At 33.4% G+C, this 18862-nt stretch overlaps 1 protein-coding gene across 1 annotated transcript; it reads right to left on the minus strand.

The window, feature by feature from the left end:
* Positions 1 to 4497: 4497 nt before the first annotated feature.
* Positions 4498 to 6307, minus strand: LOC111401355 (probable strigolactone esterase DAD2). The gene is made up of 2 exons (XM_023029057.1): positions 5810 to 6307; positions 4498 to 5115 (listed from the first exon to the last, which is right to left on the minus strand). The coding sequence occupies exons 1-2, from the start codon at positions 6178 to 6180 to the stop codon at positions 4686 to 4688; spliced, it is 801 nt and encodes a 266-aa protein (XP_022884825.1). The 5' UTR covers positions 6181 to 6307; the 3' UTR covers positions 4498 to 4685.
* Between the last annotated feature and the right edge of the window lie 12555 nt (positions 6308 to 18862).

Raw genomic sequence — 18862 nt, forward strand, 5'->3', positions numbered from 1 at the left:
CCCACAAAATGTCGGATTTGGACTAGCTCGACAAGCAACAACCATATTCAAAACTAAAGCTCCAAGTTTCAATGGCCGTGGGAAATTAAATGCCACATGTTTATTTTGAAGTTAATTGTAAAATGGGTTTTGAATCTTGTGAATATTAAGGTAGAATTTTGATGGGTGTACAGGTCAATTCTACATGGTTTTCAGAGATTCCTCATATGATGCGAGATCCACCTTATTAAAAAATTACCCAAAAATTCCACCGCCATGTTTGTGTGTATTCGGAATCCCTACCTGGTAATCCAGCATGGCCCATTAAGGTATTGAGACCAGTAGATTTTGTAGCAACTTGTAGTGGGTTTGGTGGTACTTCGTGGGAGTGGGTGGTGTAAGGTGGGGTGGGAATATAGTGAGGAAGAAGAAGATGAGAGGTCCCAGGTTGTAGCAATTTTCTTTTTTCCTTTTTTTGATTTAATATTTCAAATGTTTATAATAGAAAAATGTTAAAATTATCATTCTAACCCACAAAAATAGTTAAAATTTGGTCAAAATACTTGTTCTTGGTCAACTAACGAAAAAGTGCATGAATTCTGTCCACTCGAACTCTAGCTATGAATTTATCAAAGGTTTGAGAGCTGTGGTGGTACAAAGTGAATGTTGAAGTAAAGTTTACAACAAATGTAAAGGTTTGGGACCACGGCTGCAAATTTCCCTATTTTTATTCCTAGCAAATTCTACTCAACCATATATATTTTCGTTCTTTAGTGTCTAACTTGAGAATATACATTCAACCTTTAATCAATGCACTCTATTTATTTAGCAGGGTTCTAAAGCTAGCCCTCAAACATTTATGACCTTGGCGATCGGGAATCTTGTCTCTCATTTATGAGTTTATTCCATGGACCCATCTTCTTGTTAGCTGATTTTTTATGATTTATTTAATTTAGCATTGTACATACTGAAAGATTTTAAATTTAAGCTTAGGATTTAGCACCATTCTATCAAAATATTATAAATATAAGCCCACACTATGGCAAAGAGGTACGAGAATTCAATAAATGTACCAAAACATCCTTCCTCTTTCCAATGGCTGACCAAACCCTCGTATATTTTGCAAACTTTGACGATGTTTTAAATTCTTGAAAGTAACGTGAACACTTAAATTTATGAATGTTAATTATATGTATTTCAATACAATATTCAATGTGAATTATTTTTATTCAGTGCTATCTTCAAAATACAGCTAATATTATTTTGATAAAAGATGCCGATTGTGCTATCAATGTCTATAGCAATATTTCATAATAATATATTGTAGGCCACTCCCTTTCGTATGGCTTTTGAAATTGAAAGAAGCTTGAGTTACAGGGATTCTGTGAAACAGAACCTCTACAGATACTCACAACAGGGGTAGGGTGGGGTCATTATTTTATATAGGTGGGTCCTGCGTGGGACCCGTCTATTGTGAGTACCTGTAGGGGTTTTGTTTGAACCCTTGTACACTCAGTGTAATCCTTTAAAATTTAGCAATTCTATTTGTATGCAAAACCGTTTCACAGAAATGCATTAGAAATTTCACATAGTGCGGATTTCATGTTGTGATAAAAAATGCCAAAGAATCATCCCCCTCAGTGCTGTGTCTATTCTGCAGTGTATTGCTTCTGTACACATAATAATGCTCTTTGAAATTTTACATCCACTAATCTTCTTGTCATAAGAATCTTGTAAACTCAAAAAAATTTGAGGTTGTCTAGGGTTCTTCATGAGACATTTCACCTAGTCTTGGTTTTCTACATATTGTGAGATGGTGGGCCAATGTCTACCTTATCCATGTCAGTCAAATCTAAAGTGAAGTTTGAAAGTGCCACAAAATGTCACGTTCAATTGAAATATCTAACCAATAATGGTGCGGGAATGTGGCATCTAGCCGCATGCTTTGGATATAAAAGGATAATGTACCTGTGTCTTCTTTAAATGACTTGTGCAATTATGAGAATAAAAAAGTAGGTAAGACTTAAAAAGGCGAATAAGCAATACTCAATTTCCCTTTTTTATTATTTTTTATTACTATTTTTTTCAATCACCATATAATCCTCGAGTCGAGTAAATAATAATACTATTTCCTAAGAAATGAGTAGTATACATATTAGTACCATCTCATTCAACAGTGCATACTTTTTATATTCATTGTTTTGCTTATAACTTTACGACATTCGACTCGTGTATTTAGGCAGAACTAGTAATGTTGTACGTTGATCATTCTATGAAGATGTGTTATACGAAGCCCTCGTAATTTGGCGGGTGATCCGTGAGTTGTAGTCCATGAGGGCTTGATTTAAATAATTCCTAAAAATACTTAATTGCCCACATTTCATTCTCGTGCAATTTCTATTTTATAATCTTGATGATTTTATCAATTGAGCCCTCTAAATTCCATTACACGTTCAATTAAGTGTAGTTCAAATATTCATACTACATAATGCTAAAATACTTCAATGAGACGTACGAAAATAATTGAATTTTTGAATGAGAAAACGTCTCCATAATAAAGAAACTAAATGGACTACAACTGTAAGGATAAAATAAGAATAATGATTCACGATCGATATCTCTCGTAGACACGTAAGCACGCATACATGAGGAAAAAATTTGTATAAAATGAAGGATAAGATAAGAAGAATGACATGTGAAGACACAGAAACTTTAATACATAAGGTTGAAACTCGTACGAACCCTAGGTCATTCAATTAATGGAATTCAAGATTGGACCATTGTTGGGCAAACAGGATCCAGACACCATAACTTAAACTCTACTTTCTAGATCATGACCCTCACTCCTATTTATTGATTGATGGGATACCTACTTCTATAATTAGCTAGCACTGTTCACATTGTTTGAAGACTAGATTCTTTCATGGTCCTTACCAAGATTTTTTTTTTCTAATTTTTACCCAGATATTTAAAACGAATCGAAAGTGAAAGATGATCAACTATGTAGGTGAAAAAAAAAGAGGTTAATGATTCCATAGAATTTATCTTATGTAGAATTGTAAAGTAGATCACGTTGGACCTAAATATCCTAACCCTTTTGAGAGCCATTACACTGTTAATATTGATGAATCTTGGCGAAAATAACTACAAAATTATGATGTAGTTTTATATAGAATAACGATATATTCAGATTCACTGGTATTTAGTATCAATTTATATAATAGTAAAGTTACTATCACATTGTTCAATAAAATTATAATGCATTTTTATATAATAGTGGTTCTACTACCACATACTGATACTAATGGTTCTACTACCACATACTGATACTAAACACCACGGACTGAATGGATTTACTCGTTTGTATCACAAAAAACAACCTCAAGGATAAGAAATCATGAGTAAAGGGAAGGATCTAGGATGAGAAATCATGACTAAATGGAAAGATGTGGCAAGAAAAGGAAGGAATAATAGAGCATATATTTTCGGGTCTATGAAGCCTTAGTAGAATTGAATTCTTCTGTGACCCTACAACTACCGTTCTCATTTGGTAATGGCAACGATATTCTAAGCGTAAAATTTGACGTACCTATGTTAAATTGTTAAATTGGCAAACACGAAGAAAAGATCTGTCCATTGTATTTACAAAGCCCTCACCATGGGTCTGAGGTTTCTCTAGCACTTATTCAGCATCTCCTGATTGCAACCTCAGATCTATCGACTGACAAGTCTTTAAATGAAGTTACATGTTAGTATGAGCACATTCAATGAACTCATTGTTAAGAGTTTAAGTTATTCTTTAGAATAAGATTGATATTTTTGAGAGTTAATCTCAAACTAATGTAATATTCGAGCTCAGAAGCTCAAATAACCAATTAATGTGTCTGGAGCTCAAGTGGTCAATTGGATTTCAAGGTTGGAGTTCCCAAACAAGCCACCATCTCATAACATGTTAAGGTAATCCCATATAATTTAACACGGTGACAGTAATCAATGTATAGTTACTCATTGTTGGGAAGCAGAAAGTTTGAAATTTGATGATTATCTGTATTTTTTCATTTTTTTTGGGTTGGGGGGTGGGGGTAGGGGAGGTTATCTATTGTAAGTTATTTAAGAAGATCTCAATTTTCAAAATTTTTCAAAAAGTTTCTTTGCGATCCTTACATTTCATTCCATCCCTTTGTGGCCTCTCTCATTATCTTGCGCTCCTCTCTTGCCTTTTTGCCTAGTGTAAATTATTCTACTCTATTAAAGTAGCTTGATTGTTTTCGACATTCTTTCTGATTCTAATCTTGAAATAATAGCTCACCTTGTCAAAAAGGTCTTTATATCTTGTTTTTGGCATTCACAAATTCAATTTAACTTAACAATGAAATAAAAGCTCTCTCGATAATCTACTTTGTTTTCACACACTTGGTTAAATTGGATTCTCTTCTAAACCAAATGAAGTGTTACATGCTTTGAAGATTAAGGAAAACCCAAAGAGAGTAAAAGCAAGAGAGAATATGTCAAAAGAAAAAAAAGGGAAAAAGTCGAGCAAATTCTTACCCTCTTCTAAACGATTAAGTAACACTCCCATTAAACTCATGTCCACATTATATTAGCAATGTTTCAACATCTGCCCTATCTTATTCCTTACGTTTCAATGGTCCGGATTGGCCCACATAGTTTAGGCAGTACACACACATGGGACATGACACATGATTTCACCCAGATAAAGCTAGCCGGAGCTTTTCCACCAACATATTAGGGGCACTAAGGTGAGGCAAATGGCCCTCAGTATCCAACATAAGCACGGTGCTGTGCCCGCCGAGTTGGTTCTTCAGATAAGTTGCAACTGAAATCGGCACCGACACATCTTTAGCAGTTTGAATTATTGAACATGGCACCTTCACTAGGCCTAATACTCCCCTTAAGTCGCTACTAAAAACAGTATGTGATACGAATAGTGCTATGTCTGGCCTCATATTGAATAATGTTAGACTAAATTCCCTCACTGCTACCGGCACGTCGGCTCCCACTGATAAAGGAGCGAAACCGTTTACCCATGCCTCGTAATTAGACTTCATTGCTAATAACACTTTCTCGATTTCTCCATGTTCGAAGCCACCATGGTAGTCTTCATCATTCAAAAATCTGAAAATATTCAATACTGATAAGTGATTACTCCGCGTTGTTAAAGAGGAAATGATCGAGTTAGTTCGATCCACGAGAGTTGTTTTGTCAAAAGTAAAATACGAGTAGTTTCAATCAGAACTGCTATTAATGTGGGTATCTCTATTTCTAGAGTAGGGTCTGCAATTCTAATTAAAGCCACGAAATAAGTAGCTGGTAAATTAAAATTGGAACTTACGCAACTCGTAGAATTAGAACATTTGCACAATTTGTTTTAGATCTCTAAAAATCTACTCAGAATCAATTGGCAAAAGTTCGATGATTATGTGAATTGCTTAAACAATCCTAATCAGCTCCTAGAAGAACGAACGATGATCTATTTATTTCGGAACAAATGGTTATCTCGATTCAATCGTTTCAAATATGTAAGTTGAGGATAAATCTAATAAGAGTTTCGATCAGAAAACGACTTTGAGTAATTTCTAAGCAAATCAATGACCTTTATCGAATAATCATTAAAAATATAGACAAGATGCTTTCTACTTTATTAGCTCTTCAAACAACACAAGACAAAAGATTCCCATTTCTGGGCTGGCCTAAAACGAAGAAAAATTTGTTATTTTCGTTTATCCAATAACGAACACATGCATATAAGCAACGAAGTTGAATGACTACAAGTATTTTCAGGATGCAGGAAAACTGTTTGATAAATTACCTAGGAGAAGCCCCTATGAGGATGAGCTTCGTGAAGAGCTCAGGGCGGCGAATAGAGGCCAAAATCCCGATCATGGCAGAGATGGAGTGACCAACATAAGCACAACGATCGACACCAAGGGCATCGAGGATATGCAAAAGGTCGTCAACATAGGCATCAAGAGAAGTGTAACGACCGAAATTGAAGGTATCCGGGTTAACACTGCCTGCACAAACAAGGTCATAAAGGACAACACGATAATCGCGCACGAAAAACGGCAGAATGTGCTTCCATGCTGATTGATCGGTGCCGAAGCCATGGGCTAGGACAAGGATTTTCTTGCCAGATCCCTCCATTCGCACATGTAAGGCTTCTAATAGACTTTGGTCCATAATCTTTTACACTTAAAAACGAAGAATATGAGATTTTTTATTTTTTTATTTTGGTTTTGGTAAAGACTTTAGATAGAGGATCAGTTTATATGAATTTTGCGTTTGTGAATTTTGCTTCAAATGTATCCCTTTATGTATTGTCTGCTATTTATATTGGAATATTGAAAGTACATCTCATCTACTAAGGCAAAAGTTACTGTGACAACCCTCTGGGCATCTAGAGGATTGTATGGCGCTTGCACCTGTGCGAATAACTCCATCTACTAAGTATATTGGAGTAGTTTATTTTATTTAGGAAGTATTTGCTAATGTGACTTCGGATATCTAGCTTCAGAAGGTGAGAGCAGATTTTATTTTATTTATTTTTTCATTATGGCCCTAAGATGAACGATGTTGATGATAGAAATTTGATCAACAAAATTTTATTACCTAGTTATTGGCTACCTCACCTTCTATACTTATTGATTCTGATTTTCAAATCGGAGCATGAAGACAAAATGCCATTTGTGAAGGAGATATTTGATTTTGCATAATTCTTATTTCCTAGTTAAGATGAAGTCTATACGTATTTATACATGCATTATTGAGATTTATTATAACCACATTAAAATTTTTGAAAAAAAAAGTCCTTTACATGACAATTATTTTCTTTGGTCATTAATTCACAAAAAAAAAAAAAGGGAGAGAGAGAAAAAGAAAGGAAGAAAGAAGAACACACAAAATTATTATTATTATTTGAATAATACTATTTACAGTCACTCACTGTCGCAGTTGTCCTACGTGGCATATATATGAAGGTTGGTTTATTGATATATGAGACAAGAAAAAACTATCACAAACCGCTATAAAGAATGCCACGTGAGGTGACTATCACAGTGAACGACTATTAAATAATATTACTCTTATTATTTGGGTAGCATTTATGAGGTTGAACAATAGCAATTGTTAACATGTAGGCTTGAGTTATTATTGTCGCGATTTTAAGAGAATCAATTAGAGAGAATCAATTTTTGTAAGAATATTTTTAAGTGATGGATAAACTTTTTCTTTAAAAGTATTGTATATGTTAAAATAAATATTTTAGTTTTTGATAAACATGGTTGTTTATTCCTATGTCTGCATACTACTACTAAATTGCACATTTATTATATTGATAAAACATAGTTTTTGTATAACAATTATTCATAGCAATATAAAATTTATTGTTTATTGTTATAACAATATATAATATTATCAAATATTTTCTAAGGCAATGGAAGCAATAGAATTATGTAAAACTACAATAATAATATCTATTAAATTTCAAAATTTAAGAAAATTATAAAAGAAAAGCATAGTACATGTAGTAGAAAATATTCAAATAACTTTAATTAATGAAATAATCAATTATTTCGGAATATCAATAAATTTTGGACAGAAAATTAACTAAGTCAATTAATTAAGTAAAAAATAATATTTTAATTATAGATAATTGGAGAAATTGAAACTGAATATGAGAAGCTACGGCCCTGTTCTCTTTACCGTTTTCGGGTCGTTTTCTGTTTTCGATTTTTCAAAACGGTGAAAACGTGTTCTCTTTCCCGTTTTCGAAAACGAATTTTCGAAAACGAAAAAAATTTGTGAAGAAAACACAAAACGACTTTTTTGTCGTTTTGGGCGTTTTCAGTGTAAAACTTGAAAAAATTGAAAACGCGGGAAACACTTTTTTTTTTTTTTTTTTTTTGAGGAGGTGGTGTGGTGATTCTCAAAATTTCAAAAAAAAATTAAAAATTAAAAATTTTTTTTTTTTTGAGGAGATAGTGTGGTGATTCTCAAAATTTAAAAAAAAAAAAAAAATTAATTTTTTTTTTTTTTTTTTGGTGTTTTGAGGTGGTGTTGTGGTGATTCTCAAAATTTAAAAAAAAAAAATTATTTTTTTTTGTTTTGAGAAACTAACAAAAAGAACGCATTTTCAAGAATTTCAAAACAAAAACTCAAAATACAAAACTCAAAATGAATTCAAAACTCAAAACACAAAACTGAAACACAAAGAGAACACCCCCTACAATTTTAGTCCTTCTCAATATCTGTTGTCAATTGGTATAGTTTCTTCAATAATCAATTTTTTAAAATTTATCGAAAACCTAAAACAAGCTATGATTGCTTGAGAATAAAAAGTTAGGATCTAAAACCAATCATAATCGTTCCTAACTATATCAAACTCAAATCAATATTGGCTAATCTCATGACCTAATAAAAAAAATAAGAATTAAATATAAGCATGGTGACTCGGCCTTCATGGGCTATGTCACGCCATGTCAGGTATAGTCCTAGACATGATTATTGTTATAAAAATCATTCTAAATAAGGATGATAAATAGAAAAAAGAGACTTAAATTACAATATTTTAATTAAAATTTATCAAAAACCTAAAACAAGCTATGATTGCTTGACAATAAAAAGTTAGGATCTAAAACCAATCACAATCATTCCTAACTATATCAAACTCAAATCAATATTGGCTAATCTCATGACCTAATAAAAAAAATAAGAATTAAATATAAGCATGGTGACTCGGCCCTCATGGGCTATGTCACGCCATGTCAGGAATAGTTCTAGACATGATTATTGTTATAAGAATCATTCTAAATAAGGATGATAAATAGAAAAAAGAGACTTAATTACAATATTTTAATTAAAATTTATCGAACATCTAAAACAAGTTATGATTGCTCGACAATAAATAGTTAGGATCTAAAACCAATCACTAACATTCCTAACTATATCAAACTCAAATCAATATTGGCTAATCTCATGCCCTAATAAAACAAATAAGAATTAAATATAAGCATGGTGACTCGGCCCTAATGGGCTATGTCACGCCATGTCACGTATAGTTCTAGACATGATTATTGTTATAAAAATCATTCTAGATAAGGATGATAAATAGAAAAAAGAGACTTAATTACAATAATTTAGTTAAAATCAAGTGCATTACATGATATTAAGAAAGAAAAAGATTTCAAAATCTTGTTCATTATGGTGTTTAATTCTATTCAACACTTTGTTAATAATATCGATAAAAAAATTAGACTTTCTATATATTAATGAAAGAGACACTAATGAAATGAACTGTAGCCGAGGTGCCCACGAGAGTGAATTTGTAGGTTAATTAGTACGTTAAATCACGCATGCATACCCCAATCTAGTTATCCTTAGAGATCTTAACAAACTATGATTTAGACTCTGACCATTTATCTTTGTTTAGGTTCCTTTCCCTTCATTATTCTCTACTAGGAGAATCTAACCTAGAATTGAAAAAGAATATCAGCATCACCCATCATTTTAAATGACTTGATTAATAATTAAACAAGTAGACTTACTCGAACTTGTTACATCAAGGGAAATAACATGTTTTTATGGAAAAATTGCAATTGCAGTCTCAAGCCTTTACGTTTATCGCAGATTTTATCTCAACCTCATAAACATTTAAAATATTAAATTGAAAATAAAAAATAAAAAAATGGAAAAAGATGTCCTCTTCTTCCTTACTACACGAACGTTACCCCACCCATCCCCATCCCACCAAATACTAGACCGAACCCATGCCATCGCTGTGGTCGCCTCCAACAAACCATCGTTGATGTCGTAACATCCTCAAATCTATCGTCTCCTCCACCTATCCCACTATTTGCCGAAACTGCAATTTTAGTATTCAATTTTAGCTTATTCCTCACCGAGGGGAATTGGAAGGGTTTATTTGTCTTGTTTGCCCCTGTATAAAGATAGGAAATGAATATATTAGGCCGGTAATTTGCTATGCTTGAATTAGCAATGGCCATTACCCGACAATGGAGTTTCACACTTTCACATTCATAGAGAAAACCATTTAGTAACCAATTCAATTTGCAGTGTCCATAGGACCCCACAAAATGTCGGATTTGGACTAGCTCGACAAGCAACAACCATATTCAAAACTAAAGCTCCAAGTTTCAATGGCCGTGGGAAATTAAATGCCACATGTTTATTTTGAAGTTAATTTTAAAATGGCTTTTGAATCTTGTGAATATTAAGGTAGAATTTGATGGGTGTACAGGTCCGTTCTACATGGTTTTCAGAGATTCCTTACATGATGTGAGATCCACCTTATTAAAAAATTACCCAAAAATTCCCACCGCCATGTTTGTGTGTATTCGAAATCCCTACCAGATAATCCAGCATGGCCCATTAAGGTATTGGTACCAGTAGATTTTGCAGCAACTTGTAGTGGGTTTGGTGGTATTTTGTGGGAGTGGGTGGTGTAAGATGGGGTGGGAATATAGTGAGGAAGAAGAAGATGAGAGGTCCCAGGTTGTAGCAATTTTCTTTTTTCCTTTTTTTTTGATTTAATATTTCAAATGTTTATAATAGAAAAATGTTAAAATTATCATTCTAACCCACAAAAATAGTTAAAATTTGGTCAAAATACTTTTTCTTGGTCAACTAACGAAAAAGTGAATGAATTCCGTCCACTTGAACTCTAGCTATGAATTTATCAAAGGTTTGAGAGCTGTGGTGGTACAAAGTGAACGTTGAAGTAAAGTTTACGACAAATGTAAAGGTTTGGAACCGCGGCTGCAAATTTCCCTATTTTTATTCCTAGCAAATTCTACTCAACCATATATATTTTCGTTCTTTAGTGCCTAACTTGAGAATATACATTCAACCTTTAATCAATGCACTCTATTTATTTAGCAGGGTTCTAAAGCTAGCCCTCAAACATTTATGACCTTGGTGATCGGGAATCTTGTCTCTCATTTATGAGTTTATTCCATGGACCCATCTTCTTGTTAGCTGATTTTTTATGATTTATTTAATTTAGCATTGTACATACTGAAAGATTTTAAATTTAAGCTTAGGATTTAGCACCATTCTATCAAAATATTATAAATATAAGCCCACACTATGGCAAAGAGGTACGAGAATTCAATAAATGTACCAAAACATCCTTCCTCTTTCCAATGGCTGACCAAACCCTCGAATATTTTGCAAACTTTGACGATGTTTTAAATTCTTGAAAGTAACGTGAACACTTAAATTTATGAATGTTAATTATTTGTATTTCAATACAATATTCAATGTGAATTATTTTTATTCAGTGCTATCTTCAAAATACAGCTAATATTATTTCGATAAAAGATGCCAATTGTGCTATCAATGTCTATAGCAATATTTCATAATAATATATAGTAGGCCACCCCTTTTCGTATGGCTTTTGAAATTGAAAGATGCTTGAGTTACAAGGTTTCTGTGAAACAGAACCCCTACAGATACTCACAATCTTCAAAATACAGCTAATATTATTTCGATAAAAGATGCCGATTGTTCTATCAATGTCTATAGCAATATTTCATAATAATATATTGTAGGCCACCCCCTTTCGTATGGCTTTTGAAATTGAAAGATGCTTGAGTTAGAGGGTTTCTGTGAAACAGAACCCCTTACAGATACTCACAACATGGGTTGGGAAGCGTGGAGTGGGTGGGGTTTGGACATTATTTTATATAGGTGGGTCCTGCGTGGGACCCGTCTATTGTGAGTACCTGTAGGGGTTTTGTTTGAACCCCTGTACACTCAGTGTAATCCTTTAAAATTTAGCAATTCTATTTGTATGCAAAACCGTTTCACAGAAATGCATTAGAAATTTCACATAGTGCGGATTTCATGTTGTGATAAAAAATGCCAAAGAATCATCCCCCTCAGTGCTGTGTCTATTCTGCAGTGTATTGCTTCTGTACACATAATAATGCTCTTTGAAATTTTACATCCACTAATCTTCTTGTCATAAGAATCTTGTAAACTCAAAAAAATTTGAGGTTGTCTAGGGTTCTTCATGAGACATTTCACCTAGTCTTGGTTTTCTACATATTGTGAGATGGTGGGCCAATGTCTACCTTATCCATGTCAGTCAAATCTAAAGTGAAGTTTGAAAGTGCCACAAAATGTCACGTTCAATTGAAATATCTAACCAATAATGGTGCGGGAATGTGGCATCTAGCCGCATGCTTTGGATATAAAAGGATAATGTACCTGTGTCTTCTTTAAATGACTTGTGCAATTATGAGAATAAAAAAGTAGGTAAGACTTAAAAAGGCGAATAAGCAATACTCAATTTCCCTTTTTTATTATTATTTTTTTATTTTTTTCAATCAACATATAATCCTCGAGTCGAGTAAATAATAATACTATTTCCTAAGAAATGAGTATTATACATATTAGTACCATCTCATTCAACAGTGCATACTTTTTATATTCATTGTTTTGCTTATAACTTTACGACATTCGACTCATGTATTTAGGCAAAACTAGTAATATTATACGTTGGTCATTCTATGAAGATGTGTTATACGAAGCCCTCGTAATTTGGCTGGTGATCCGTGAGTTGTAGTCCATAAGGGCTTGATTTAAATAATTCCTAAAAATACTTAATTGCCCACATTTCATTCTCGTGCAATTTCTATTTTATAATCTTGATGATTTTATCAATTGAGCCCTCTAAATTCCATTACACGTTCAATTAAGTTTAGTTCAAATATTCATACTACATAATGCTAAAATACTTCAATGAGACGTACGAAAATAATTGAATTTTTGAATGAGAAAACGTCTCCATAATAAAGAAACTAAATGGACTACAACTGTAAGGATAAAATAAGAATAATGATTCACGATCGATATCTCTCGTAGACACGTAAGCACGCATACATGAGGAAAAAATTTGTATAAAATGAAGGATAAGATAAGAAGAATGACATGTGAAGACACAGAAACTTTAATACATAAGGTTGAAACTCGTACGAACCCTAGGTCATTCAATTAATGGAATTCAAGATTGGACCATTGTTGGGCAAACAGGATCCAGACACCATAACTTAAACTCTACTTTCTAGATCATGACCCTCACTCCTATTTATTGATTGATGGGATACCTACTTCTATAATTAGCTAGCACTGTTCACATTGTTTGAAGACTAGATTCTTTCATGGTCCTTACCAAGATTTTTTTTTTTCTAATTTTTACCCAGATATTTAAAACGAATCGAAAGTGAAAGATGATCAACTATGTAGGTGAAAAAATAGAGGTTAATGATTCCATAGAATTTATCTTATGTAGAATTGTAAAGTAGATCATGTTGGACCTAAATATCCTAACCCTCTTGAGAGCCATTACACTGTTAATATTGATGAATCTTGGCGAAAATAACTACAAAATTATGATGTAGTTTTATATAGAATAACGATATATTCAGCTTCACTGGTATTTAGTATCAATTTATATAATAGTAAAGTTACTATCACATTGTTCAATAAAATTATAATGCATTTTTATATAATAGTGGTTCTACTACCACATTCTGATACTAATGGTTCTACTACCACATACTGATACTAAACACCACGGACTGAATGGATTTACTCGTTTGTATCACAAAAAACAACCTCAAGGATAAGAAATCATGAGTAAAGGGAAGGATCTAGGATGAGAAATCATGACTAAATGGAAAGATGTGGCAAGAAAAGGAAGGAATAATAGAGCATATATTTTCGGGTCTATGAAGCCTTAGTAGAATTGAATTCTTCTGTGACCCTACAACTACCGTTCTCATTTGGTAATGGCAACGATATTCTAAGCGTAAAATTTGACGTACCTATGTTAAATTGTTAAATTGGCAAACACGAAGAAAAGATCTGTCCATTGTATTTACAAAGCCCTCACCATGGGTCTGAGGTTTCTCTAGCACTTATTCAGCATCTCCTGATTGCAACCTCAGATCTATCGACTGACAAGTCTTTAAATGAAGTTACATGTTAGTATGAGCACATTCAATGAACTCATTGTTAAGAGTTTAAGTTATTCTTTAGAATAAGATTGATATTTTTGAGAGTTAATCTCAAACTAATGTAATATTCGAGCTCAGAAGCTCAAATAACCAATTAATGTGTCTGGAGCTCAAGTGGTCAATTGGATTTCAAGGTTGGAGTTCCCAAACAAGCCACCATCTCATAACATGTTAAGGTAATCCCATATAATTTAACACGGTGACAGTAATCAATGTATAGTTACTCATTGTTGGGAAGCAAAAACTACCACTCTTAAGCTCATGGATTAAACTATTGAAAATATGGTGACCAAATATCATAAAAGGTTTAATCTGTCTTCGTTGGACACTAATTGATTTTTAGAAACACGATCCTAACAAGAGGTAATAAGAGTTAGATTCATTTGTTTGAGTCACAAGTTCATCATGTTGCAAGTGAGATAGTTGGGAGCAACAATGTCATTTCCAAGTTCATAGGTTGAGTCACTTAAATAATAGTGGTTGAATATCATTAAAGGTTTAGCTCATTCTTACTGAACATCAATTGATTTTTCTCATGAAAAGGTTGAATCTGTATTTTTTTTTTTTTAAAAGATTGAACTTTTTTCAAAAATGTAACACCAAACTCACACGATAGTTGAGATCAAAAGCTCAAGGAATCAATTGATTCATTCGGATTTCAAACATGTAAAATTTGGAGAAGAAGAACAATAGAATGTAAAACTTGGGGAAGTTTATCTGATTGTATTATTACAAAGGCATCATCTACATATACAAGGAGTTATTTTTTTGGCAGAATGTTTCTTGCATCTAGCCTAGAAACTCGTGACCTAACCAAATAAGGCAATTAACATCAATACAAACTTATTGGTCCCAATAAAGTACAAATTTCACTCTAAAACGAATTTGCTTGTAAAAACTCAAAGTAAAGCACTTAAAAATAACAAGAACACAAAGATTTTTCGACCAGAGGCCACAGAGGTCAAGTGACCACTTCTAACGCTTAATCCTCTGTTGAACATCTGATGTGATCTGGAGAAGGCCCGAATCGATCAAGAATTTGTTGATTTTGGTCAAAGGGTTAAAATCAAAATTCAAGCTTAATGGCGAGCCAAATGGGGTTGATTCGAGCAATACAATCAATAGCCTAAGCCACGGAGTACATGAGGTCGAAATCGATGATCCAAAGTGCAAGTTTGATGTTGGGGCCAAGGTCTAAATCAATGTGGAACAGCTTGTGAATGAAGCCGAAGTCAGAGCCAAACTAAATAGCAATGCGATCGCAAGGCAACACCTTCAAGCGGTTGCACGAAAGCCAACAGGGAAAAATTGAGCGTCAAGCAGTTGAATCATGTGACTGCACCGAATTTACCCATGCGGTCGCACAGTTAATTCCGAGCCAGAAATTCGCGAGTTCCCAAGTTTAACTAGAAGACTTATCTTTGATATTTTTGCCATATTAGGAGACGTGTTTTACCTTATTAAATTAGGATTTTAGAATTTATTCCTTTTTTTATATTATTTTCTAGGGTTTTAGTTTTAGTATAAACAGTTCCTTTATTTCATATTGTAACAAGTTTTATGATGAATGAAAATTGAGAGTTCTCTCGTTCGAGGCGCGATGCTTCACTTTACAGAAACTTTTCAAGATTTAACAAATCTTGTGGCGTTCACAATTATCCATGTGAGATTCATAAGCCTTGTGATTGGAAGGTCGTAGATTTAATATATCTACTGTTGCCTAGTTCATTTTTTAGGGATTAAATCCAAAATCGGCGATTATTGGCGTTCTTGAGAACTGTGGCAATCTCGTTGTGGGTTTGTGAGTGTTCATTGCTCACGGGTTCGCATCAGTATCTCTAAGGATATTGCTCGAATCCACTATAAAACCCTCTAACTGGACAAAGGATATATAGGACAGAATCACAGAGTTTCATCAAAAAACACTAGAATACTCGAACCCTCTTTCCGGCCAACACTCACAAAGACTATGTGTTGCCAAATCTTTTCTCTCTACAAAACAGTAATCTCACTCAGAAATCACTCATCAATCATCCAGAAGATGACGATTGAATACACAATACATAGAGAGTTCAAAAACACGAAGGAAGAGAGAAATTCATTCGAGAAGCTGAAAACCTAATTAATGTATCTCATATTTATATGAGATAATACCAAAAGTCAGATCCAACGGTCCTCAGCAGTCCAGGTGTCACACATCCACAAAGGCGCATATATGTATTGAAATAAAAATGCATTTTAACACCTTCCAGAATCATCCAATCATTCTGGGTCATAAATCCTATTGAGTGGGCCAGATAATTGGGCTTCGAGAAAACAACTTGCTTGGAAAAAAGTATTTATTTGCCATAAAATGTAGCAACCCAATATCAACAAAACCATACAAACAAATTGGTATCACAATGTGCGCTCAATAAGGTAGCTAATATAATGTATAATTATCATGCCAATTTCATAATATTCTTCCTCAAGCTGGAGATGTGAAGTCCCAACTTGCTCCATAGTGACACGAACTGGTCCTTCCCCAAAGCCTTCGTAAATATATCAGCTAACTACAAAATCTGTAGAAATATATGTCGTACTGATCAGCTTGGCTAGTAACTTTTCTCTAACTATTTGACAAACTATCTCGATGTGTTTTGTATGATCGTGAAAAATAAAATTCGATGCTATATGTAAATCAGCCCAATCGTCACAAATTATTGAGGCGGGAGAGTTTTATAAAACCTTCAAATCTTGCCGTATGTACTACAGCCAAGTTAGGTCTAAACATGCATTCGCAATTGCTCAATACTCATTCTCGATAAATGACCTTGAAACATTGTCTTACTTCTTGGATTTCCATCAAGCGAAAGAGTCTCCAGGAAAAATATAATACCCTGTAACTCATCTCCTTAAAGCAAGGCCACTTCCCAATCTGAATCACACAAAAAAAAAAAAAAAACCAAAACCCAACCTGATTGCGTTCGATTTTCATCAAATTGGTGATTCGAGTTGGGTTACATTCAATTAAAAGTTTTTGGTCGAGTTTGTTTGCGGGATGTGCAAAACCAAGACCAACCTAGTAGTTTTTTTTCCCTTCAAATTTACTTATTTAAATTTCAAAGTTTTTAACTTAAATAAATTAATTAAAAAAAAACCCTCAACTCCTACCCATTGTTAAAATCGGAAAGAAAGAAGAAAAAAAGTGAACACTAGATCTCTGCATCTTGTGTCTTAACGGTCTAGACTTTATCTCACTCATTTTGTCTCCCTCATTGTCTATATTAGCCTCTTTCTTGTCGTTTCTCAGTATTTTCAATTTCCCAAATCCTTCTTCTTCTCCAAATGTTCTCCAAACTATCACAAGTTGAGGGTTTGCTTTGTTATGGCTTGTTGGTAATTCCGTACTCTGAAAGATTTGTACAATTTAGGGTTTTCTTTATCCTTCTTCTTCTCCATCTATGAATGCATGCCAATTTTTTTCGACATTGATTTTGGGCCCTAACTTGTATATTGGAACCAACTCGACCTAAACTGAATCTATTTGAGTCGGTTTGGTTTCAAAAAGGGTTGGGTCAGTTCGGGACATACCTAACCCAAGCTGACTTGGTTGGTTTCGATTCCTTCCGTACTTTTGTATGTGCCCCTGACATTTCGAGCGAAGACTTCCATTCTTTATGTCAGTTGTCACATGTTGTGGTTTCTTGAATCTCTTCAAATCCTATCTTGTTCCCGTTGCTTTCTTCTAAAATAATTTTTTTTCTAAGAAAAAAAACTTGTCTAGAGAAAAAACCTTTTGCCCGATGGGATAAGAGAGATAATATTCAATCTCTTTTTTTGGATATCATGTAAACACACATTTTTTGGATATAGGTTCAAGCTTTTCTGAATCAACACGCTTCCCGTTCTGGTTAAATCCCCAAATTCTCCTGTGAAAAGATTGGATACTTTTTTCTCCATGTTTCTTATAGAGTTGTGACTCGAATAAGTATATAAGATACATTATCAAGTGCATATCTCCAAAACAATTTAGGAGGTCTATGTGGTTCTTCATGAATCGCAAATATATAATACTATATAATTTCTCTTTTTAAATACACTATCGTGTTGTGCTGTATATGGTGGAGATTACGAAAGAATCTCATTCTTTTTGGGATAATTTTAAAACGCTCTACTTAAATATTCTCTACCTCGATCAAATGTGTCAAAATATTCTTTCCTCTTTGTTTTTTCAGCTTCATTTTTAAATCCCTTGGAATTTTGAAAAACTTCATATTTGAACTTCATCTTATACACTTGAGACATTTAGAATGGCCATATATGAATTCGATAAAATAAGAAAAATCACAATTGACATTGATCCACATACATCCTTACCTTTTACTAGAAAAGGTGATTTAGACATTTTACTTGGTAGGTAATATGTGCATGTGTACTATGATATTTAGTCAAATGAGTTTAGGTATTCATATCCTGATGTAACTCGTATGCGTTTCCCCTTCTAATGACCAAGGTGATTTAAATGATACATTATTTGCCTTTTTTCCCTATACTCATAATAGAATTTTGTAGATTTAGAATGTATGTGTCATTATAAAGATTTCCATTTCCATAACAAATTCCTTCAAAAATTATAGAACAACGATGATTCTTGATATTGAACGAAGATAAAACATGATATTTTTTGTAAGAACCAGACCCTAATAACAATCTTCTAATTTTAAAATTGAACGAAAAGGTAAAGGTAAGTGATAAGTCCTTCAACAATTAGGTGAACTTTTCCCCTTCCTGCATCCTAATATGCTTTATGCTTGCATATTTGTACAAATATGTGATTCTCA

The sequence above is a fragment of the Olea europaea genome, chromosome 10 (genome assembly GCF_002742605.1).
Source record: "Olea europaea var. sylvestris chromosome 10, O_europaea_v1, whole genome shotgun sequence".
Lineage (NCBI taxonomy): Eukaryota > Viridiplantae > Streptophyta > Magnoliopsida > Lamiales > Oleaceae > Olea > Olea europaea.